Genomic DNA, 24169 nt, shown 5'->3' on the forward strand with positions numbered 1-24169 from the left:
CTGAATTCTTAGCACGTTATTTCTTCTACAGAAGCTCCAACGGAGGCAACAAAATCATACTTTAAGTCTGCCAAAATGTAAATCATACCTGATTAGGTTTGATATTCTGTAAGGTGACAATAACATTTGCCTTTAAGTTGCTAATTGTGAGGTTAGCAACACTTGATGATATAACATTGCTGATTAAAGATGCATTCTTCAAGGACAGATCCTGGAATGACAAAAAATAACCAGATTTTAAAATCTTAAAGAAAACAATAGTAGAATACAGCACCCACAGGCTCAGTTATTATGCTGAGTGAGCACTGGACAAAAACAACTACTTTTTAAATCGGGAAGTTCTGAAATGTGTTTTGTGGGAAAAAAGTCCATTCATATTTTATTTTGCTCTAGGCTTGAGTTTAAAGCCCTTATAAGCAGAAGATCAAAAAGATACCTGGAACACAGTGGTCTTTTTAAAGAAGTTGAATATAATTCTAGAAGCCAAGTCCAACTCTTCAGGGGGTAAATTTGTCAGCAATGATGAAGGAAGTGTAATTGATCCAAGATTATTTAAATCATTGATTGCATTAATGCCTAGAGAGATCTGAAAAATAAATGCAAGGATTATGCTTCATTTCAGTCACTAAAGAAAATTAAATTATGACTTATTTTCAGTTTAGAACTTTGAAATACATATCTGCGTAATCACTGTCAGGAACTCACTGCTGCTCTCTCATTCCTCTCCTGCTCCAATGAATAAATAGCATCTGCAGGCCTGAAAAGGATGCAACTCATTTCAGGTCTGCCTACCATTGAAAATACTCTGGCTTTACCCATTTGCTTACAAGGACAGAACACATCACTGTGGTGGATAATACTGATTTGAAAAGGGTGAAGAGCAACAACCTGGGTAGGTCTATGTAACTGTGTAGGGAGATTAACATTTCACAGCATGGAAGCCTGCAAAGGCAAAGAATTTTTATACCCTATGTGAAGTATGTCAGAATTCAGAAAAACTGTAAATAGCCATTACTTGTCAATAGGTTTTGAAGTACAGTAGGTTAAGCAGAACGTAAGAACATAAACCCTAACTTTATGATCATCTGGCAAAAATGACAAAAATAAACCGGGTAAGCTACAATTCAGATATCTCAAGAGCTTAGTGATCTAACATTATAAAAAAAAGATCTGAACTTTCACCCAGTTTTCTGTGCTGTACTTACAGGACAGAGAGCTTTATTTAGTACAGAATCTCTAACATTTTCTTGTCACACATCAGTCACTTTACATACAAATATCATCATCTCAGAGTTCCCGAGAGATGTGAAACATCAGCAGAACTGAAGAAAGAAATTACCTGTGTATTCAAAGAATGGTTGTAATAGGAATAACAGTGTGAGCTCTCCACAGTGCCCTAACAATATGGTTTTAACTCTTCTGTTTAGACCAGTGGTCTCCAAACTTTTCTGATTGTGCACCCCCTAAAAATTTTTTGAGCATGCACCCCAAAATATATCTATTTATAAGTTATATGCATATACTACTGTACTAATATATTATGCACACTATAAAACATACACAAAAACAGAAATTTTAAAAGGATGAGATAAAGTTTAAACATTATTTTTAAAAAAATATATTTTTTATTTATTAATCATAGAAAAAGTATTTTCTTCTTGCACCCCAACGGACTGTCACGTATACACCCTGGGGTACTCACACCCCACTTTGGAGATCACTGGTTTAGACAGCCACCAAAGAAATCCCGAATCAACTCCACAAAAGCATTCCTGTTGCTCTGATTTGGACTAGATGATACTTGCTGAAAATTCTCTGCATTTCATTGCCAGTGCCATGAGATTTCCAGAAAATCATTACTTAGCAAGTATCTGTTTTTCAGCACTACCACCTCCTAGTCACCTCACATTCATGCACCACATATTGCAAAGAAAATAGAAAAGAATTCAAATGTTAACACTTCATATCATTTTCAGTATCACAGAACAGTTCCAGTATTACTTATGGCTCATGCTAGATTAAGCTATTTCCTTCTCTGAGAGGATGGAATGTGCCAAAATTTGTCCAGAACTTTCCATCTCTCCTTGCTTAAGCCATCATGGCTGCTATTGTCCAAATTATTATTTCCTCAACCAAGAGGGAGGTTTTGAGTGAGACAAAGCAGATCCAAACTTTCTAAGCACTTCTTTCTTGGCGAGACCAACTAGTCGTGAGTGACAAATGTATGACTGTCATTATCCAAGCAACATAATAGTTCTTTCCTGGAACCCTCTGCAATTAATAGCATTCTAACAGACGAAGCCACCTGGCAACACTCCTTGACAAATTTCAGCACTGTCAGGGTGGATGATTAAGTGACTCATGATTCAGGGGTTTTGAGGCAAAGTTATCCGCCAAGTACTCTGTCCATGCCGGTGTTCTGGCTGTACCCCCTCTAACAGCTTCTTAGTCAAATGCCAGTTTCTGCTAAGTCTGTTGCTTATTTACACCATAATAGAAAATGAAAGGAAGAACTATGGAGGGCTTCAAAAACAAAGTATTTTTTCTCTGAAACTAACATGAACAAAAGATCCTGAAATTGTGACATAAACACAGAACAAACTCATGTTATATATAAAAATAAAAACACAAATACTTAAAAATAAATGTTTGAGAATTTCTAAGTATTTAGAATTATCAGTGTTTAACCTGGAGATCAGCTGAGTCCTGGACAGCAAAAGACATTTGGTTGGAGCGGATGCTATTGGTTTTGACAACTGCCAGAGCCAAGGAAGGGGAAGCAAAATCAGCAGACGTTGCTGAAAAGTTCAGTTTTAAGCCAATATAATCCACCAGTTTTATAATTCTGTTAAGAAAAAGAGATACTTAGCATTACCAAGCGCATACACCCAAAATTCTCAGGCAAGTTGTGGTTATGGAGCTGCAATCCAAGCGAAGTGTAAAATACAGCTGACTCTGCTTACTTGTTGTTGCGTCAACACAGAAAAATACACTGTTTTCCATGGCATTATATTATAGTAGAGCTGGTAACACTAGAATAATACTCCTTCTGTTTTGTATAAGTACATTAAAGAACCAGAAATATTCTTTTGGATTATGATTATGAAAAAATGAAACTTGCTGAAGCCAATTTATCAAGACAGTCAATACAACGCACCTTTCATCTATTGCCAGAATGACCTACCTGTTAGAAATTCGGGGTGGTAATGGTTGAGAAGCAGTCAAGACTTTGCTAACCTCATTAACCATCCTTTCTACATCTTTTGGCTCTACTTTTCCAGCTGCTAAATCATTTTCTATTTTGGACACGATTTGCTCAGCTGTGGTGATATTAATGGTGGTATATACAGAAGTTGTGTATGTGGTAGCTGATAGTATCTTTCCTGTGACAAAAGAAAAGTTGTGCATTTATTTAAACATTGTGTTCAATAAATGAAGTAAGCTTTGAGAAGCAGAAAAATTAAGCGGTTCTCTTGACCAACAAACCTTATCACAACTTGTAAGGTCTCTCAACATGTTATGTGAGACAGAATCCCTTTTTCTCCCTCTGCTACTTTGCAGATAGCAATACTTTAAATCTTATGAAAACATAAAGCAAGGTTTCAAATGGGCAGCATTAATTCCGCTTTTTATTGATTACAAAATTCCTCACATCAGACCATTAGTGATGTTAAATAATCTATTATTTTGGATTTTTAGCCACTGGATGGCTAAAAGTAGAATAAAATCAAGGTAAGATCAGCAATTTGAAAAGAAGCTTGTGAAGATGCGTGCAATCTTCATAGGAAAATACACAGCCACTAAGAATATTCCCAATCAGTATCAATATTTTAAAGAAAATCCAACATTGATTTGCAATATTTTAAATACTAGCTTAGTAAAAAAAATAGCTACCTGGCTCTGTGACTTAATTTTTTTCTGCCAAAGGTACCTGTTGGGAACTTAGCACAGTACCTATCTATCACAGTTACCAACCAATTTGTAGGGTGAGGTATCACTCATCATGGCCAAAGGCATCAGAATGTATTTTAAAATAAGTATACGCCTCGTGAGAGTTGTCTCAGGCTTTTCACAGTAATTGGAAGGTCACAGCTCAGATATATAATCTTGTTTAATAAAGTTTAAAAGCAAATTCAGTATATGGCATTCAAATTAAAAAAAAAAAAATCATTTTACTTGTCATATTTACCTGTGCTCCCATTAGGCAGGCTACCATGGCCATCAGCAGTAGAATGAGGATGAGAAGCTGAGACAGAATGGTTGACAGGACTAACAGTAGGGGTCAAAGTTATTGTGAAAGGAGTAAGGGAAAGAATAGGTGCTGTAGTAACATTTTTGTTACCAGAAATAGGTTGGGTCAAATCTGTAGCAGGACGAATTTGTGCAACAGATTTGGTGGTAGTCTCAAAGGGGGAAATTGCTACTGGAGGTTTGGGGGAAAGCTCAGAAGAGGAAACTGAAGAATGTTTAGTGAAACCTATAGAAGGAGAAATTATTGTAATAGGCTTGCTAAGATATGCAGCATCAGATTTAATTGAGAAAGCAGCATTAGTGACAGATTTTGTTGCAGGTATGGAAGCAGTGACAGATTTATTAGAAGCTATGGAAGGAAAAGTTGTCATGGTAGGCTGAGCAAGAGACTCAGAAGAGGAAAGTGTAGTGGTAACACTGGTGGAAGACACAGAAGTTTCAGTAGTAGATGTGGCAGAAGTTTCAGAGAGAGGATTTGTAGTGGGAGATGTGGAGAGAGTTCCAGAAAAAGAAATTTCTGTGAATGGTGGGATCAGTGGTCTAACTGTGGGGCTTTGTTTGGTAGAAAGCATAGTGGGGGAAATAAAAGTATTAGATTTGGGGGAAGTCTTTTTAGGGAGAGAAGGAGAATGAGGGAAAGGAACCCATATAGAATGAGGTGGCACTTGTATAGTACTGTAAAAAAAAAAAAAAGGCACAGAAATGCATGTTAAATTTCACATTGTTTATATTTTAAAGAAAATGAGTTATAATAGAGGAATATATATGAAAGAGATGGACATACTACTAACAATATATATTTTAAAATCAATCAGATTGGATGTTTCACGCTCTAGTAACAAATATGAATTTCATAACATTTTGAGGGTTCTTACATTCTATTTTGCTGTAGTTGTTAACTAGCAAGTCCATAATGCTACTGCTGCCTTTGCTGCCTATTCTGGAGGTGACCTGATGCTGAACACAAAAGCTACCTGCATCAGGGGGAAAAAAAAAAGGGGGGGGGGGGGGGGAAAAAGGGAAGGGGAGGGGGGGGGGGGGGGGGAAGAAAGGGAAGAGAAGGGAGGCGAGGGGAAGAGGGAGGAATGGGGAGGGAGCTATATAGGAAAATGCCCGTCAGGTTGTTCTTATGGAGTCCTTCCTAGCTATTACACTGCAACATGGAAGTTGACTCTATTCATGCATTAGGAAATTTAGGAAATAAGCAAGTCAAATTTTGTATTTATACTTACTACATTTGTAATTCTTCCGCAGTCAAAGAACAATACTTCAGTGATGAACAGCAGCACTGTTCTGAGATGACAAAGAAGCATTAACGTAATTTATTCTGAAGCATAAAAATTGCTAATACTGTTAAGTAGGATATTCAAATAAATGTGTTTTATGTTTTTTTAAACAATAGTGCATATTGCATAATTGATTTTGAGTTTTTTTTCTGAAATGACATTTGCAAAACAGATCTTGACCAGCCAGAATATTGCAATACCCCCAGATTTTTGCTCAATGCCTGACAAGTACAGATTTCTCTTTTTGTTATTGTAAACAAACCAAAATGCAAAGCTACATCTTTTGAAACAAAGGGACAAATGGTATGAGTCACCACTCCCTACTATCACAGTATCACTAAGAAAGCTTGGCTACTTTATAAGCTTTTCAATTCAGATCGCCATTTCAGTAACACATTTATGTTCTCAAGTAATTTTACACCTAATCCTTTCAAAGTCTGCTTTATTAATGTAGTCAGCAATTTTATACCAAAGTTTTTTTAAACATATTTCTATCTTCCCCCTCCCCACCCAAAAATCAGAAGGCTGCATTTTTGATGTATTTATACTGTTCAACAAAAAAATATTTTTATCTAAAAGTAAGTAACAATCTTTTCTTTTAGCTGCTTGGAGGTCACCTGTAAAGATATGAAATTTAATCTGGAAGGGTAACTGTGATGAGGTCATGCTTAAAGCATAACTTACCAAGTTGGCTTATTTCTGCTTTGTCTGTTAAACTGCTTATATTCTCTCTCTCAGTCAGCTTCATTATGAAATTGCAGTGTATACTATAATGAGAAGAAAAAGCTTCAGACTCAAGAAACAGATCTGCCTCATCTTTACAACGCATGAAACTAACATCAAATGCTAAGTGAAAGCACATTAGCACAAATGCTAAGTGTGAAAGCACATTTTTCCTAGGCTTTTTCAGATTTGGGGCTTTTTTTAATGCACATAAAACACTATGCCAGGCTAAAAAGAAGAGTAATACATCAGTTTGTGGCAGCTTATTTTCTCTTTTCTCTACAGACGCCGTTGATTCTTAAATGGGGTTCTCCCTAATTAATGTTAGCCATTAAAGAGTTGATAATTTTGTGAAGATACTAACGTAATCTCCACTGTTACTGTAAAGAAACTCCAAAGAGGAACTAGCAAGTGTCCTATGTGGCTATGTCAGTGTATATGAAATCTCCATCACCTGGGGAAAGCCAGTGTTCTCTCTCTTAACTTCAGAGAGAACTTAAATGACCCACTTCAGCACGTAACTACACATTGACAATTATGGTTCAATGATGTGAAACCCTGCCTAAACTAGCAAACCTACAGTAAGAATTCTTCACATTCAAACTCACACACACAGGTGAATGAAAAGGCAACACATAAAAGATGAAGTGAAGCTTCTTTCCAGCTAACAAGAATGAAAAGAGTACCCTAACTACTGCCAGTATATGACATGAAGGTGTGATCTGACTTTCTGTCTTTTACTATTTGAGTGTTTTGGACTGATCTTTCATTCTAACCCAGGAAGATAAACCACAGATTCAAGTATTTGGGGAAATGAAGTTCCACATTTTGTTTTAGAATATAGTGTTTCCAAGCTGATCGGTTTAAAGGACCAGCAATTTAGTGGTGAGTAGCAATTAAATTGACAGACATTATCTACATTTCAGGGTTTCCAGGATCACCTCTGTGGAGCAGCCTTGCCATTCTGATACTCCATGGCTTCCAAACTATGAACTGGTTACCTTCTCAGGCTTCCCCTGCCCTGAGGATGGCTGGTTTCCCAAGCTGAAGAACAGCAACTTGGGATGTCTGAAGCAATTCCCTCATAAAGACTGCATTGTATTCACAAGCTCTCTAAGTTTGGTGGTCCCAAATCCCATAGCCTTACCAGTTAAGTTGCTATGTGACTCAGCTAATAAAAAGACGCAGAAGAAATAAGGCAGGCAAGCCTGTGCTTCACCAGAAGATTAATGAAAAGCAATACAGTTTCGTTTCAAAAAAAAAACTTAAAAAAAAAATCAGTAGTGCTAGGAGAATAATGGGATCAGAATTTCTTTGTCAGTCTACATGTATTTCTCCAGCCTGTTTCTCAAACTTAACTTCCTAGAAAGTTTGTTTTTTCTTCTATTACATAGCCATTCATACTTGATATATCACAAGACAATTTATGAGCTTTTAAATATATGAGCATTTAAAAAATTAACAACAAACCTCTGGTTTTCTGCACTGCATTCCATAACAGAAGACTGTAATGACAAGTGAAAATAGAAAAAAAATTGTTTTGTCAGGAGAAAACAGGACTGATACTTAGATAATGACATTGTCAGAAATAAGTTGGAAAAAAGGTTTCCAAACAGTAACAACAATTAGTAATCTTACCTCACTTACTGCTTGCAAGGTTTTGTTGAACTCTGAAATTCTTTAAAATTAAAAGTTACTATTATGGAGGATTTTTACTTATGTTTCTAGATACAATTACAACAAGAACAACCAATTACTGAGAAAAAAAAAAATTTTTTCCAGTTGATCAGTGATTTTTTAAAATCCTGTGAATCCTAATATCGTAAAACCACTTTTCAAAGGATTCAAGCTTTTAAAAGTTGCCTTTTATTAGTCACTCCACAAACTAAGTTTAAACCTCTGTCATCACATATTTTAACATCAATCCACTTCTTTAAAAATTATTTAAAAAGAGCAAAAGATAAAACCTTAATGTTGCCTTTAGGCAAGCAAGCATTTGGAACAGAATTCTAAATTTATACTCAAAGCCACAGAAATAGAATGAGTAAGAAATATGGATTTCTTCTACAAACAAGACCTGTTGGACAATTACATCTTTTTGATTTTCAGGGTAAGTTTTGGGAATGGCAGTAAATATTCACTCATTCAAACCTCTCCTTATAAAGACTGTGAAAGAAGAAACTACACCAAAATAAAAATATAGATATGACTCCGAGAATACGTATTAAAAAACATGCAGCTATGAAAGTTCTCTTAGTAATTTCCTAAGAGACAGACCAAATCCCTGAAATTATAAAAAACATTTATTCATGAAGAGCAGCAGTCAGACTGGCATTCTCAACAATCCACAGCTCGTGTCCTCAGGTATTAGTATTATTACTACTACTACTACTACTACTACTACTACTACTACTACTACTACTATTAACATCACCAGCATATAAACAACAAGGCCTTCGGGCCTTGTTGAGCCCCAAGGAAACTAAAGGACCTGAAAGGAAATCAGCAAGTGTACCATTTCTTAAAACAAACTCCAGTGGTACATAAAACAAAACTAGGACTATTCTAACCAATATGAACTTTATGTTAAAGAACAGTAACTTACAATTCCTGAAATTTTTCATTTATAAAGTGCAGGAATAATGCAAAGTGAAGAGCCTGCTAACCACATGGAAGGTCTCACTTCATCTTTTTCAAATATAATAAAGATTTCAATCCTTATTGAAAATTACTTACCTCAATTCTTGTGCTGTAGGTGCTGGAAGTGCAATTAATTTTGTAACTTGATTGTTGGTGGTTATGTTATTAATCTGTTAGGAACAAAGATTCCATGGCTAAGTAAAACCAGTAATTTTTAGCCTTAAAAGAAACATGTTCATTTCACACATTTTAACAGTATGAAATTCCAAAGATAAGAAGCAAATTTCCTCATGAATACACTTCAACAAATATTTACCATGACATTGTTGTCACAATTTCTAGAAGGAATTGGCTTACTGAATAACAGGATTTGATTTGTGAAAGATACGGGCAAGAGGATAGTGACCTCACCATAGCTCGTGTTGGAAAAAGAGGAATTTGGCTTAGTTTGCAACAAACACAGCTTAGACCAGACACTGAACAAACTTTCTAACTGTAAGTGCAGCAATGGGACGAGCTCCAAAATAGACATAAGTAACAGACAACGTAGAATCCTGGGAGTAGGAAGTCAAGAACTGAGGTGAAAGATATGGTAGGAATGATCTAAATATATATGATCTGGCCTTAGGGCCAGGGCATACACTAAGGTTTATCTAAAGGCCCTTTATAGATCTGCATTCTTATGTTCTTCTGGTTGCCACTATTACTGGTTATTTTTACATTTCATGCAAGCAGTGAGCACCATGATGAAAATGTCATCTAACATATATGGTATTGACATTACCTAAGAAATATTCTGCTAAGAAATAAGAGTTTCAAGAGGCAGGAAACCCGTTTTCCTAATAGCTGTAGGCATAATGTTAATACACTAGGACCGTTTCAGTAGGCATTATCACCATTGAAACGCAACACAATGCAGAAGTGGCTTTTGCCAGGGGCCTACCCCTGCCCAAACTCAATGCTCCATGTGCACCCATGCAGTAGCTCTCTGTGGTGATTTTGCTGACTGCTCTCATGCTTGCAGAGATTGACATGTGAAATCTCAGACTGAGTGCAGAGAGGGATGTGTAGGAGAAATATACAAGGTTCTTTACAAGCTAATGTCTTTTTTTTTCCTCCCTTCAGTTTTCCATCTATAACAACTAAACATTCTCATCCTCATAGTACTATCTTGATACTGAATAATCTATATGGTTCTTGCTTTGCATGGTATCATTCTCTTAAACCTCTGTTGTGTTGTATAAGTGCACATTCGTGTCACGTAGGTCTATTGCAAAATTAATAACTGATTAACCACATGGCAAAAAGCATAGAACGATACCCTATTTATGAGAGTCTCGGCATTAATTATTTCCAGGATGTAATCCAACTTAATTTATGCCCACACTGTCGCCATCTAATGATGCTTGCCTTCTAAAGTAAAGTGCCTAAATTAATCTCCAAAGGAAGATCCTGTATGCCTAAATGTAGATTTTTAATTAGGCAGTTCTTCTCTCCAGCCTTCCCAGGGCTTCCCCCTCCTTTCAGTGGCTATATAGAGAATACAGGCCCTTACTGTAGGAAGTTTACTTTGCTGGAATTCTAAAATTTAGCTGCAAAGCAGCTGTTTAAGAGAGAAGAGAGTAGATCCATCCATTGCAAATATTAACTTGTACTGCAAACTGTATTTGAAATAAAATAAAACTATAAAAACCATAATAAGAATGTTAGGGTATCAGTATTTTAAGTGTAGACAAAGAAACTCATTTCAACCTTCCTTACAATAAAGTTTTAAGAGACAGAACACTTACTATTTCTACATTTAGTGACGTGTTACTTTCTTCACTTGCCTGAAGTTTTACCTTGCCCACATAGAACACTAAAACCAAAAGGAAAAAAAGTTAAGAAAATCAATGCTAAACCACATGATGTAAAATTATTTGAGAATTTAAAAGTTGATTGTCTTGTGTTACAACAGAAGGGAAATAAGAACACTTACACTAGCTTTTCTGATCATTCACTGTTTTTGCAATTGTTCTTCCATCTCTTAACTTACTACTTCCACAAATGAACTAGTCCAATAGCTTCATTATTTTCTGTATATTTATTTTTGCTGACTGTCTCTAAATTCCTTCTAGTTCTTTTTTCTTATTTTTTCCCAAAACAGAAAAACTGCACTGCACATTACTATTAATACAACTCCAATGAGAATAAAATGTGTGGGTAAAGGCAAAGTGATACTCTGAAAATTATTCCCTTGGGGATTAAAGAACTTTCAGGATACCATAATTCAACAGTCCTTGAGAGCTGGTAGACCCATTTTGGAGACAAAAAGGAACTTCTGCGACACTTTTCTTCCTGCAGCCACACATTCAGTGCAGGCTATAGAGAAAGATCCATACAGGAATGCATACGTGACATCACCCAAATCATCTAGCAGTTACTGTGCCAACCAGTAGGGAAGCTTTATAGCGGGGGCGCAGATACTTATTCTGCCTCTTTCTAATCTATAAAATACCCAGCATATGGCTACTTGGTAGAAGTGACTTCTTTTTCTTAAGTATTTCTCACAGAAGCTGTTTATCAAAGTGTTTTGGAAGGCAGCAACATGTATCAACAAAATCTTTTTTACTACACTTTTGTTAATACACATAAAGGGAACATCACTGCCCTTTCCATTTTCCTTTGTTTGTCTGTTCTGTCACATTACACTTTTAAAATATACACAGGCTTTTACAATAATTCTCCTAAACGCTATTTCAGCTTCTATTCCTGATAGAGAGTTAGGGTCAATATGGCAAACATTAGCATCTACCATAGCATACTAGTTTCTTGTTTTTTCACGCTTGTAATTCCTATCTGCAACCGTGTATCCTTTGATAAGAAACCAAAGATCAAAAATACAATAGACTAAACATTACTACTAAATAAAAAAAACCCCCCACACTTTGTATTAATTTTTTAGAAGTTATACAAAATCTAAATTTGCAAGAAAATTTATTACAGAGCTAGCTTTTACACAGCAACTAAAAGTTGCCTCATTACTCAGAATAGAAAAATAGTTGGGCAAGTTTTTTATATGAAAAAAAGGAAAAAGAAAAGCACTAACCTGAAAAATTACAGACGGGTGTTATGTTGCATAAAATGGTTTCTCCTGCTATAGTTTTTTTGGGGAAAAAAAAATCTAGTGAGTAAAAAAGTTGAACTTAAACCCAGTACTGACAAACATACATATTTACAATCACGTCAATGTTTTAAATGTAAAGGTCTTTTTCTTTTAGAAATATTTCACATACTGTCTAGGCTTCACTTCTCTAGGGCACTTACCATGACATTTTCCAAGACACAGTATTCAGAGTGAAACATGCTGGTTTTGATTAATTACTTTTGAATAATTTTCTGTAACAGAAGACCTACATGCAAGTGGTCTTTTTTTTTTTTTTAAATCCAAATAAAACAGAAATCAGCATATCATAAAGAAGCTCTTCAAATATCACAGTATTCAATCACTAGGTAGCACATTATCTGCTTCTAGGCCTTATACAGATATTATCTGTATCCTACTACAGCTACTTATGATAGCATGAAACTAAAACTGTTCTACCTGAGAGAATTCAAACTATGATGATAGCAAACACATTTAATCTCATCTAGTAGAACATGTCTTTAGTTAGTTACAGCAAGCTTTTGGCTGCTCCCATATTTTTAATATTACCTACACTGCAAAGAAATAACCCTGTTCCCAAATTAAGGGTACTGTAGACAGATGGCTCTGTTGTATAAAATCAAAAAAAAGGACCGGAAAGATATTTGCATCCAAGACAAAACTTCTACACTTGTTCATAAAAACAATGTGGCAGCACAACTTTCCTTATTAAGTGGATAGATTGGCCTCCATTAACAGAAAAACAAATGCTATTTTCTTGGCTGTTATCATTAGCTAGCACCAAATGAGATAGGAATTTTTTAATTTGTTTACTTTTTCTGTGGTACAAACATTTGCCTGTTATAGCTGGATGCTTCATCAATTTTATCACCATAAAAAAGCCGGTGGCAATATTGAAATTATTAGAGAAAAAATATTTTGCAGACAGCAATTTAGATTTAAATAAATTTGCCTTCCCTTTTGTGTTGGCAGTTGTCAGTGAAACAGTTATGAAAATTGTATCAGCACTTTTTTTAAAAAAAATATCTTTAAAGAAATAAAAAGTTCATAAATAACTGAATTAGTCAAAATTATTAACTACATAAAGAACAACACCACTTATAAAAACCTAACACAAAATCCAGGAGTGACACAAAAGTAGAGAGTAACATCAGCCTCTTTTTCTTTACAGAGCACCCATTTGTGTGCCACCTAGTCTTGCTTAGGATCTCTGCATGCCACCAAAATGCACAAAATAGATAAGCAGTGTGGAGGATAAAAGACTGATCAAAAATCACTAGTACTTCCAGCCCCCAAAGATCGTCAGATAACATAGCTGCAAACTTCCTGCAGGTCACATTCACACAGTCAAATTATACTAGCCAGTATGGCTCCAAGCCAGCTATTCTACCACTTGCACTAATTCAGTGCAAATACATTCTAATTGGTCTACCAGGCTCCTACATGGATAATAAAAAAATTAAATTCAGCCTACTCCTACACACTGGACCTGCCCTGAGAACATCATGACTGGATTCAGTCTGCTTCAATCTACTAAAAAGCATGAGGATCTTTTTTTTTTCCAAGTATACACGGTCCCTGAGATTGTGTATCTTACATCTTTGTGGTAACCTGCTGTTCTGACTTACAAAATAACCAAACTCTTCTATATGCGGCCATCTAGGCAAGCATTGCACAATTAGACCTTCTACCAGACTGGAGATCAATGCAAAGTAAGGCAGACTGCTAATATGACAGACCATAATACCAATAAAAAAGATTCTACTAAAAATATTTGGGAGCTGACTTCCTGAACTCACACACACTTATATTTTGAGGAGCATAAAAGATCAGTGGCGATATAAGAAACCTACCTGGTGTTATGGTGGAGTAATAATCAGTGATGTTAAGAGCTTCTGTTTAGAAAAAAAAAAAGTTTTAAAATTAAGTTTTCACATTTTAACTTAAAAAGCCTATGAAATACATGTCACAAAAATAAGTTTCCTGATTTCTACTTTAGACTCTGTCTTCCCGGGAGAAGTGTAAACACATGATCATTTATAAGGGAATTAAGTTACTTTCAGCATGGGAAATGAAAAAGCAGCTTTCAGAGTGAGATCCATCCAATCAAATGTTTATGTGCCCATGTGAGCCAGTTACCCTAGGCTCCCTATTATTCAGTGGAGAAAGTGGTGCTTTTAAGGTGTGATTCCCATTTAACCTATACTACATGGGCACTTCAGCATAAGATGAATCATGTTCTAAAAATGTCTCTTTCTCTCTATCAACTATGAAGAATAGCAGGATGTCTAGCTCATATACAGACATGTAGGAATCTGTACTGATATGGGATGAACCTACTCCTTGTTTTCAAATGCAAGCATCAGGAAAAAAAGGGGTAGAAAGTTCTTCTGATATGAGTCTTTACTGATCCTATTTGGCAACTCATTGCAAGAACATATGTAAGTGTCTTTAAGGAATGGGGTGTACATTTTAGTTCTGTAAAATACTTTAAATAGTATCAGAAAGTATAGAAAACATTCTATCTATAGATACACGAAAAACTTACATACTTGCTAAAAATAAATATGCCCAGTTTGGGCTTTGGTAAGCAATGTAATATTTTGAATAAAAAAGAAAGGTTAATAGCTCAGTGTCAGTTAAATGTGCTTCAAAACCCTACCCATGCAGACTTAAAATGCAGATTGGAGATAAATACAAATTTTAAGATCATGTAAGAAAAGAATTTGGACTAAACAAATCCCAGTTACTAAAAAAAAGGCAAACTTTCATGAATGCAACAAACATCTCCCTTCAGACCTTACTCTCTTCATGCTAATTCTCACCTGCAGTTTGTGTAGTCTCCTCTGAAGTCATATCTGAAGAAGAAAAATTAATAACAGTAAAAACAATAAAAATAAAATAAAAATCTAAACAAATCTAAATCTAACTAAAATTAAATAAGAGAAACATTAATGAAATCTTGCCTGAAAGATTAATAGGATAGGTGATAAAAGTAACAATAGAGGAGTCTGGAAAAAAAAAAGAGAAAAGTAAAAACTGTAAAAACTGTATTAATATAGTATTTTATTTCTATGAATTTTGGAGGAAAAAAGATCAAGCATGCAAAACTTCAAACAGGAACTGAATATTATTTATCTAAGTTCCATTTTAAGAACAACTGCAGTGCTTGTTAAGAATCAAATATTTGAAATAATGTTCACATTATTTCAAAAATCTGAGTATCTGGATACAAACAGCTGGTAATCGAGTTCCATCAGATAAGTTCCTTTTATCGGTTTTCATTCAGATGCAGATGAATTTGGCATATCCAATAACAATAACTGCTTAGCCCCAAGGATCTCTTCCTCCACGAACTCACAACACTCATGAGCAGAGATGACACACTGGGTTTGGCAAACTGTCTCCTAAAAAAAGCTGGTTTTGCCAGTAACCATATATAAATAAAATAGAGTGAGGATGCAAATTTTTTTTCAGCTACATCAAAGGAAAAAAAAAAAGAAAATTACAATAAGGCAATATAAGAAAATTTAAGGATTACTCAGGAAGGATGTGCTTAGTAAGCATATTTTAGGTGTCAGTGCAGGAATACAACGTGGTTAGAGGACCACTTTATATCACTCCAATATGACAACTTAGTGACTTTTTTAAAATGGGCCAGAGCACCTTCATAACAGAAGAACATTATGCTTCCCAAACTTCTTTACTAAAAGCATCACTGTCATTAGTAGAAGCAATATCTTAAGTATAATAAAGAAAAGTTGGTGGCTCTGCATAAAGATAGTTGCGTATCAAGAAAAAAAAGCAATCTACTTCATTACATGGAAAGGGAAAGGGAGCTTTTCTTTCTGATATATTTATTTCAACCAGACTAGCCATTTTGAGCCTTTTCAAAAGTGCCCTCTTAATTCCATACTCAGAGTAAAAGCTAAGCATGTTTGGTTCTTAAGTAACAATCCTGAAGACAACTGATTTTCTAAGGCAACTAACAAGCAGCCAAAATACGAGGGAATCAGAGTGAAAACTAAGTGCTGACTTCATCTGTATTATTTGGCTTGGTATAAACTACAACAAATATTGAATTGGCTGCAATTATTAAAGATGAACCATTCCCAGAGAAGGATTGTATCTGTAAAAGAACAAAAGCATGTGTGTTTGTATCTGTATTATTTCTTTTCTCCAGAGCACGGTATCTCAGTATACATTAAGCAAGAAAGCAACTGGCTTTCACGCAGCTATTTCTGTGTGTCTACATTCTTCATTTTTTAAAAATGCTTTCATGGATGATGTTCATCACCTCTGGTCCCAGAAGTTATTAGAGTCTTGTGTGTGTGTGTGCACACACGCATGTGTAGGGTATACCACACTGCATCACATGACATATGCACATCTGCTAGGGTGGGAGGAGTTGTAAGGGAGCTCTCTCACTACAGTGTTCCTCCTCTGCCATCTCTGCAAACTGTTTACTGTTTAGGTTACTGGACAAAAGGCTCCTGATCAAGCAACTTGCACCTACTTCATCCCCAAGCATCACTGCCACAAACCATGATTGATCCTATAGGCCAAGCTATTTCATTACAAAGTAGAATGAAGAAATTAATTTTCTTTTCAAAAAATAAACAATGAAAACATTAAATGTTGGAACTCATTTACATTACAACTTTTCTGCATTACCTCAGATAAAAGCAGAAGATTTATCTAACAAGAAATAACACACATTGCAGTAATCAGTAAAGTCCTGATTTTCTTACCAGAAATGGTTGTTGCAGCTGATTCTCCTGAATTTGCAGCTTTTGTTTCAGACAGAAAAAAAAGACGGAAAAAAAGGACCATAATGAAGTTTCAGACACATACATAACCATCCTCAGCAGCCTTTCCTTATATTATCAAAAGTTTACTGCATTCACCAGAAGAGGGCAACACCTGCTTATCAGAAGAACACTTCCAGGTTGTCAAAAAAGGCAGCTGTAACAATCTCTGATTAAAAAAAATTACAATTTTAATGAATTCAAATAGAATTCAACTGAAGATGATTTCTTTTCAACAAATAATGGACAGTTTGCATCGTATAATGTTAAGAAAACAAAAATCATTGACCCAAGATATGTGCCACGCTAGCCTGAAAGCCACATGCCTACCCTGAGTGTCTCGCTAATTCTGGTAATGGGAATCAAGCGTACATAACAATATGGCTGTAGTTGGGTATGAAGAAGTCTTCTCAGACTTTGCGTAGTAACACTGAGACTTGCCATTCAAAATTTATCCCATACACATCTGTACTCTTTTCTATCCTGCAAAAAGCAGCATTACAAAAAGCTATATCAAGTTTGAACCTCTGATCTTGATAGGAGACAGCCAACTATTTATTTAGCAAACACTAGCCACTAAATCTTTGATGTTGTTACAGTCAGTATTTTGATCAAAAAGTAATTAGGAAATTTGATATCTGGTTCACATAGCAACTTCAACATTAGCCCTTTTGTTCACTAAGTGCTTTTTGACAGTGCCGCGGACAAGTCAAGTCACAGTTATCACAGAAATATTATCTAAAGCACAGCTGACTGCAAATATGAAATACTATTTAAAAAAATATACTTAAGGTATTTCAACATCTTCTCTGAAAACTGAAAAGTCATCCTATAATGTTACTTACAATACACTAATTATACTGTAAAGCCTTTCCTACTGTTGTAGAAGAGTTAAGTCAGAGATATCAAAAGTCTCTGCGGAAACCCAGGTTTTTTTTGTTAAACATAGTAAACAAGGAGTTTCTGAAATGCTAATCACTCACATGATTCCTTGCTCAGACTATTTTGCTTGCCTCACTGAAAACTACTAATAGCTTCTTTCCAAAGGATAAATGTAAATATAATTTCTGCAATGAAAGGAGAATCGGAGTAACCTCAGTGACCTTATTTTCATTTTCTCTGGAAAATTACTGATGCTATTTGCACCATGAAATATGCTAATAAGCCACAAGGATGATATGGATAATTAATTTGCAAATATTTACATATTCTTAACTATCTCCATGGATTAAAAAGTAACAGCAGCAGCAATCTTCCTACGCATTTTCCAAAATACAAGAACAATGGGGAAAAAATTACACAGAACCCCCATATACCTGTTGTCTGTTTTCTGCCAGGCAACGTAGCAGCAGTTTCAACTACAAAGGAAGAAGATTTTTTTAGGAGCAGAAGTTTTTATATATATTTGTACACACACACTTTTTTAAACACAGCCATTTTAGATGTGCTACTCACCTCAATTCAAGCTGGTTTGCAAAACTACTTTGCACCCATTGAGAAATGTGTCGAGCCTTTTTGAAAGCTGGAAGTTGAACTCTTTTGAGTTCAATTTTTTACTCAGTTTATCACTTTTATACTTATGGAAGACACGGATTAGGCTGTGAGCTTTCCCACTGCCCTTCCATTGCCAATGTCTTCAGAAACCCTTTCAGCACATTTGCTTGAGTGAAGATGAAGTTTAGTCTACTAAATATCAGCAACCAAAATGTAACAGGTACACACAACTGTGCTTTCACATAGCTATTTTTGCAAAAATGTGGAAAGGAGATGCTGATGAATTATTCAAGAAGTGAAATTTTATTAATACAAAGAGAAACAGAGAAATTAAACCAAAAAAAAGCAGGGGAAAGGAGAGTTGGGTAAGATAGGGATGCCTTATTCCATACATATTTACAAATTACATGAGATGTACTTTGAGAATACATCTACATCATGATGTGCATATACATCATGTAGATGCTCACATGCCCAAAAGCTGCACCACCAAAGAACATCTAAACAATGAGTAGATAGATCAGGCTGCCAGAAATGAAGCGGCTCAGGCGGACCTGCACTGGGAATGAAAAGGTGAGCTATTTCTAGCTCAATGGGCCCATGAAACATGTCCCTAGGGACACCTAGGGAGAGATGCAACATATAGATGGGCTCTTGATCAAGGTGTGGATCTGACAATTGAAGCTATTGCACAGGCTACCCATGAATATGAAACATGCGCCATAATCAAGTGAGCCAAGTGACTAAAGTCTCCCTGGAATAGAAGATGGTGGCTGGGCTATCAATATGAGGAGGCCTAGCAGACTGATTACATCAGACCACCGCTGCGAACCTGCCACCAAGGCAAGTGCTATGTGCTTCCCATGGTGGAGGCAACTAGCAGGTGGCTAGAAATGTACCCTGCAGCCTATGCCACCACCCAAAACATCATCCTGGGCCTTGAAAAACAAGTGGCAACATAGCACGACGTACAATTAAGGCACTGTCACCTACTTCAGCACCCTTGATAGCTGAGACCCTGGCTGTTGGGGCAAGGAGGAAGAGATATTCTCTTCAAGTCACTGAACCTGGTGCTACACTCTAGCCACAGCCAAGATGCAGGCCCACAGGGCTGCGGAGGAAGAGAGATTCTCTTTGAATTGCCAGAGCTGGTGGGACAGTTTCTCCACAGTTAGTGCCTTGATATCTGGCCAGTCCATCGTCACCAAGGCGTTGGCATATTACACTGGTGCGTACTGTACTAACCTCTGCCACATGGGCCATGTGCAATGGACATCATCCAAATCTTTGGAGACCTGGTTGTTGCCTAGGTTGCTGTAGACCACCTCCACCACTGCTAATTCCCTCAGATGCTGAACACCTTCCTTCTTCCATCAGTAGTGGTCCACTTGCATCAGCAGTCTACAAGACCATCCTCGGATTCTGAATCCAGTGATCCAAGTTCAAATCTCTGTGGGACCTCCAGTAACCACCCAGTTGGGGATGACACACAGCAAAGTGCTCTGAGGCAGCAAATTCCTGGGTAGCAAGGTGTGTGGGAGAATTTGGGCAGATGCCTACAGCAGTTTTCACCTCTGATGGCCTAGGAGTTTACACCTGAACAGGCACGGAATCCTGTTGAAATGGCAGACCACTTGAAGGAAGGATGTCTTGCTTACACTGAAGACAGATAGAGACTTTTGCTGCTGTGTTGGGGCCTGGCCTATGCCTACCAGGCCTGTGTCCAGCATCCTGAAAGGAGCAAGAGGGTCTCTGGATCTAAGGACATACAAATGGATGCTGTGGCTAAACCAGAGACACAACCCTAACCATAATAGTCACTCCTGCAGTCAAGAGGAAACAATGGAAGTAGAGGTTGACCCAGTTAGTGAAGGAGGAAGAAGCTCCTCTTGAGGGGATGCAGGAAGAAGACTCAGAAGAGGCAGCCTGTTCTGCAGCAGGACAGCCACAAGAACAGGAGGGGGAAGTGACAGAAATCGTAAAAGAGACAGAAACCACACAGTCCCTATTCCTGAGTGAGCTGCGAGATATGTGCAAAGATTACAGCTGCCAGCCAGTTAAGCAGATTGCTGCCTTGTTGCTCCAATGCTGGGATACTGGGGCCAATGATCAGGAGTAAGAGAGTACATGAGAGCTTGACGGGATGTAAAAAAATGTCAGTTCATTTTTGTTGCATGTCATACACTGCATGAAGCTAAAAGAAGCAGCTCTGAAATATGGCAGGATGAATACATGGAAATCAGATTAATTGCACTACATTTAATTTTTTAGGAGTTTTCCTTGAAATTAACTGTTAGTTTTAGTTGATTTGCGTCCTGGGTGGAAATTTTCTCATGTAAAAGAAAAGACAGAGAGAGAGAGAGAGAACCAATATTCTAAGTAAAATAATACACATCCATTAAGTAAAGTAAAAAAGTACACCTTCACACGTATCAGCCTACTGAGTTTAAACTATTTCAGTAAAGACAAAACCAAGTTACACCAAACATCTCATTTGAGACAACTAGGATTCTGCCTACAGAGAAATACAATTGGTCTTTTTAATATCTAGCACTGTATGAACTTCACAGATCATGAAAATGTGGCTATAACCTTAATTTTTACAGTCAATTTTCAGGAAAATTAGGACTTCTCACTGTATGGTAAGTGTGGTTAAAATACATGGTCCTATAAGGTATGTGTTCTAGAGCCCTAATGTGGGCTCATTCTTATGGCACTCATAAAATCATTTTCTTAACACCTAGCGTGGGTTTAGGGAAGACCGTTAAGATACAATACCGACTTTAAATAATATGCAGAACTGAAGCAGTAGTCAGATAAAACTGGTCTGTATTGTTTAAACAGTAAACAGGTTTTTAAGGTAGAATGGGGTGAATAAAAATAATTGAGTCAACTCTACATAAAGTAAAATGGACTTTCAGTTAGAGAAGAAAGTATCCTTCCACATGTGGGCAAACTGGCTTTCCTACCACAGGAAGTGAATTCCATCTCCAAAAATTTACCTGCCACTGGTCCTGTCTTACTAAGTGGTTAGCACCTTGTGCAAAAGCCCTTATCTCCAACCAAAGGGCCCTGGAGGAAATTAAATTCTCAAAAGGAAACCACCTCTTGAAGTATGCAGCATCTCACAGAAAAGACCACCACACTGCTTCTTCTGCCCACTTAAAAAAATTTAAAAATCTGCCCGGAGAATCTGACCTTAAGGTCTCTCTCACATACTTTTGAGGAGTCAGTGTAGACGTAGTCACTGTAGACAAACTGCGTTTCCCATCCTCCATATCCCTTCAACCTGCTTTGTGAATTTTTGAGAACCCAAGTAATATCCTGAGATAGGTAAGAAAATTGTCCAATAACATGTTTAGTACTGTAGGTTAGTAAGAAGATAGTGAACTCTAAAAATGCCAAATGCTTTTAGTAACAAATCCAGCAATACAGAGAGCAAAATAAGCTAAACACAAGTCATGAATATGGAGTTGGCAAATGCAGCAAGTGATGATGGCATGCATAATCTGAGGGGCACTGTATTCTGGACACAAATCTAACCATGACTTCTCTTACAGCACAATATTCACATGCCTACAGTTGCTAGAAATTATCCGTGAGAATGAGACTTGTCACTGATCAAAGTGCAGCATTAAGTTCACTAACCAAGCCTTTCATCAGAATCACTTTTGCATAAAGAAAGGGGGAAGGAGGAGAGGCTGTCATACATTATTTAATTTCACTTATATTTGTCAACCCTCCTCCTTTGTTGTGTTTAAGAACTAGAAAATAAAGTGAATAGGGTTTATTTGGAGAGGCCAATCTAAAATATCCCTAAAAGCATTAAGTTCACTAACCAAGCCTTTCATCAGAATCACTTTTGCATAAAGAAAGGGGGAAGGAGGAGAGGCTGTCATACATTATTTAATTTCACTTATATTTGTCAACCCTCCTCCTTTGTTGTGTTTAAGAACTAGAAAATAAAGTGAATAGGGTTTATTTGGAGAGTCCAATCCTAAAATATCCTAAAGTTGACAAGTAAAAAGGAAAGTAAAATAACTCAAGGTATGCTAGTTACAAGCTAACAGAAAATTTATTTCCCTTAGGTTGTTTACTATTGATAAGAGCAAGAAAATCCTTACGTATATGAAACCTCATTTTATTTGCTCCATGCAGTTATTTTCAACACTGTTAGTTTAGGATCATCAAATCAACATAGCCAATATCCTATTCCAAAACAAGACATTATATATTGTAGTAATACTTTTCTACATTTTCTCTAATAGAGAACATTCCTGAGGATCCAAACAGCAAATAAATAAGCAAATAACATTATTCAGCACTATTCTTTGCTTTTGCTGCAAGGGAGACAGAATTGGTCCCCACAAGGACTGCTTTTTTCTGAAGGAAAAGGCAACTCCATTAAATGAGATAAGCACCAGTTTCTGTTACTAACATGCATCATTAGAAACAAAAGCAGCAAGTCCCTTACTCTCTTCATACCACTTTGTACTGTTCTGACACAAATAGCTAGCTAAGCCAAGACTTGAGAATCCCATCTGTGTAGGCAGAGGAAACTGTTCCACTAGTATGAAACCTGTTTAGCAACTCTTGCCATTGCTCCATACCACAGCTGCAAAAAGCTTACCTGGGAACCAGTATTTGCATTGTGACAACCTTCATTTCCCATAATGACTTTGTATGACAATGGGAACCAGTGTAACTTTAGCAGCTCCAGTCTGGTAGGAGACTAAATCCATTAATAAGGCTAGGTCCACAAACTGATGTAGCTCTGAGAGAGACCAGTGCCTGGCCCTGTCTACAAAACAGTCTTGTGCTTACAGCATTCCTTAGCATGACAGATCTTAACTATGCGTCTACTGGCTCTTTGAGGATGGGGTGGTCTCCACATGTCCTGCTGAAGCTGTTCCACCAAGCAAAGCAGAATTCAAAAATCAATTCGGCCAAAGGGAAAGAAAGGGAGAAGGAGGCTTTGTAACACAGTGGTCAAGATGGGATGGATGGTTCTGGTCCCTGCACCAAAGGCACTGTCACTTACAGCATGCCTTTTGTTCAGTAACTTAGACACAGGATACAGAAAAAGCCCTTAAAGCATGAACAGTGTACAATGTTCTATCTCCAACTGGAAGAATGAAAAATACCCTTTTCTTCTCCCTACCTCCAATCTAACTCATGATCAGTACACCCTTCCTTAAAATTTTTGGAAAGGCAACACCCTTTCTGATTCACCTGTCTTCAGACAACCCACTCTGCCAGAAGCAGTTCAGTTTTTCCAGGGTGGAGGAGTGACAAGCAGCTGGAACCCAGCTACAGGTAACAACATTATGCAAGAGCTAAGTTACTGGCAGCTGCTTCTTGCTTCCCGATCTCAGGGCAACAGTGTTGCTGCTCACTAATACTGTTTTACCTAACACTCCATGATCGTCTTTAAACTTTTGCAGAAAGCATTCTTTGAGCAAGCCTGAGACAGCAACTAGAGTGCTTTCTTAGGAGGAGAAAAAGAGTCTGAACTGTAGTAAACTAGAGCCTCCACATGGACACCCACCCTGCCCAGCCTGTGCAGTGTGAAGTGGCAGGGGATGGTACAGCAAGAAGGGTCGTGCCTGCTGGCCTCTGTCTCTCAGGAAACATGGTGAGAGAATGCAAGGGGCAGTTGCTTTCTAGTCAGGTCCAGACATGAAACGGGCACTGAACGCTTAAGGAGCAGCAACAGCCCTGGCAATTTGTAGAAGCACAGACAACATTACTGGCAGAAAAACATACATTTATGGACTTACATGTTCTGGGGCCTAGATGACAGGTTTATGAAATGAAGTCCC

The 24169-nt window shown here is 37.0% G+C and overlaps 1 protein-coding gene across 1 annotated transcript in view; it reads right to left on the minus strand.

The window, feature by feature from the left end:
- Positions 1–24169, minus strand: part of ADGRG2 (adhesion G protein-coupled receptor G2) — a 49142-nt gene that overhangs the window by 12012 nt on the left and 12961 nt on the right. Inside the window, exons 3-18 of the mRNA XM_009276888.1 lie at positions 18170–18211; positions 16797–16835; positions 14871–14903; positions 13899–13940; positions 11989–12036; positions 10691–10758; positions 8997–9070; positions 7899–7938; positions 7731–7765; positions 6222–6304; positions 5484–5544; positions 4208–4926; positions 3185–3386; positions 2689–2845; positions 437–586; positions 89–211 (exon numbers count right to left, since the gene is read on the minus strand). Coding sequence (XP_009275163.1) covers positions 89–211; positions 437–586; positions 2689–2845; positions 3185–3386; positions 4208–4926; positions 5484–5544; positions 6222–6304; positions 7731–7765; positions 7899–7938; positions 8997–9070; positions 10691–10758; positions 11989–12036; positions 13899–13940; positions 14871–14903; positions 16797–16835; positions 18170–18211 — 1916 coding nt within the window. The remainder of the gene's footprint in view (positions 1–88; positions 212–436; positions 587–2688; positions 2846–3184; positions 3387–4207; positions 4927–5483; positions 5545–6221; positions 6305–7730; positions 7766–7898; positions 7939–8996; positions 9071–10690; positions 10759–11988; positions 12037–13898; positions 13941–14870; positions 14904–16796; positions 16836–18169; positions 18212–24169) is intronic.

This window comes from Aptenodytes forsteri, unplaced genomic scaffold (assembly GCF_000699145.1).
Source record: "Aptenodytes forsteri isolate BGI_AS27 unplaced genomic scaffold, ASM69914v1 Scaffold273, whole genome shotgun sequence".
Lineage (NCBI taxonomy): Eukaryota > Metazoa > Chordata > Aves > Sphenisciformes > Spheniscidae > Aptenodytes > Aptenodytes forsteri.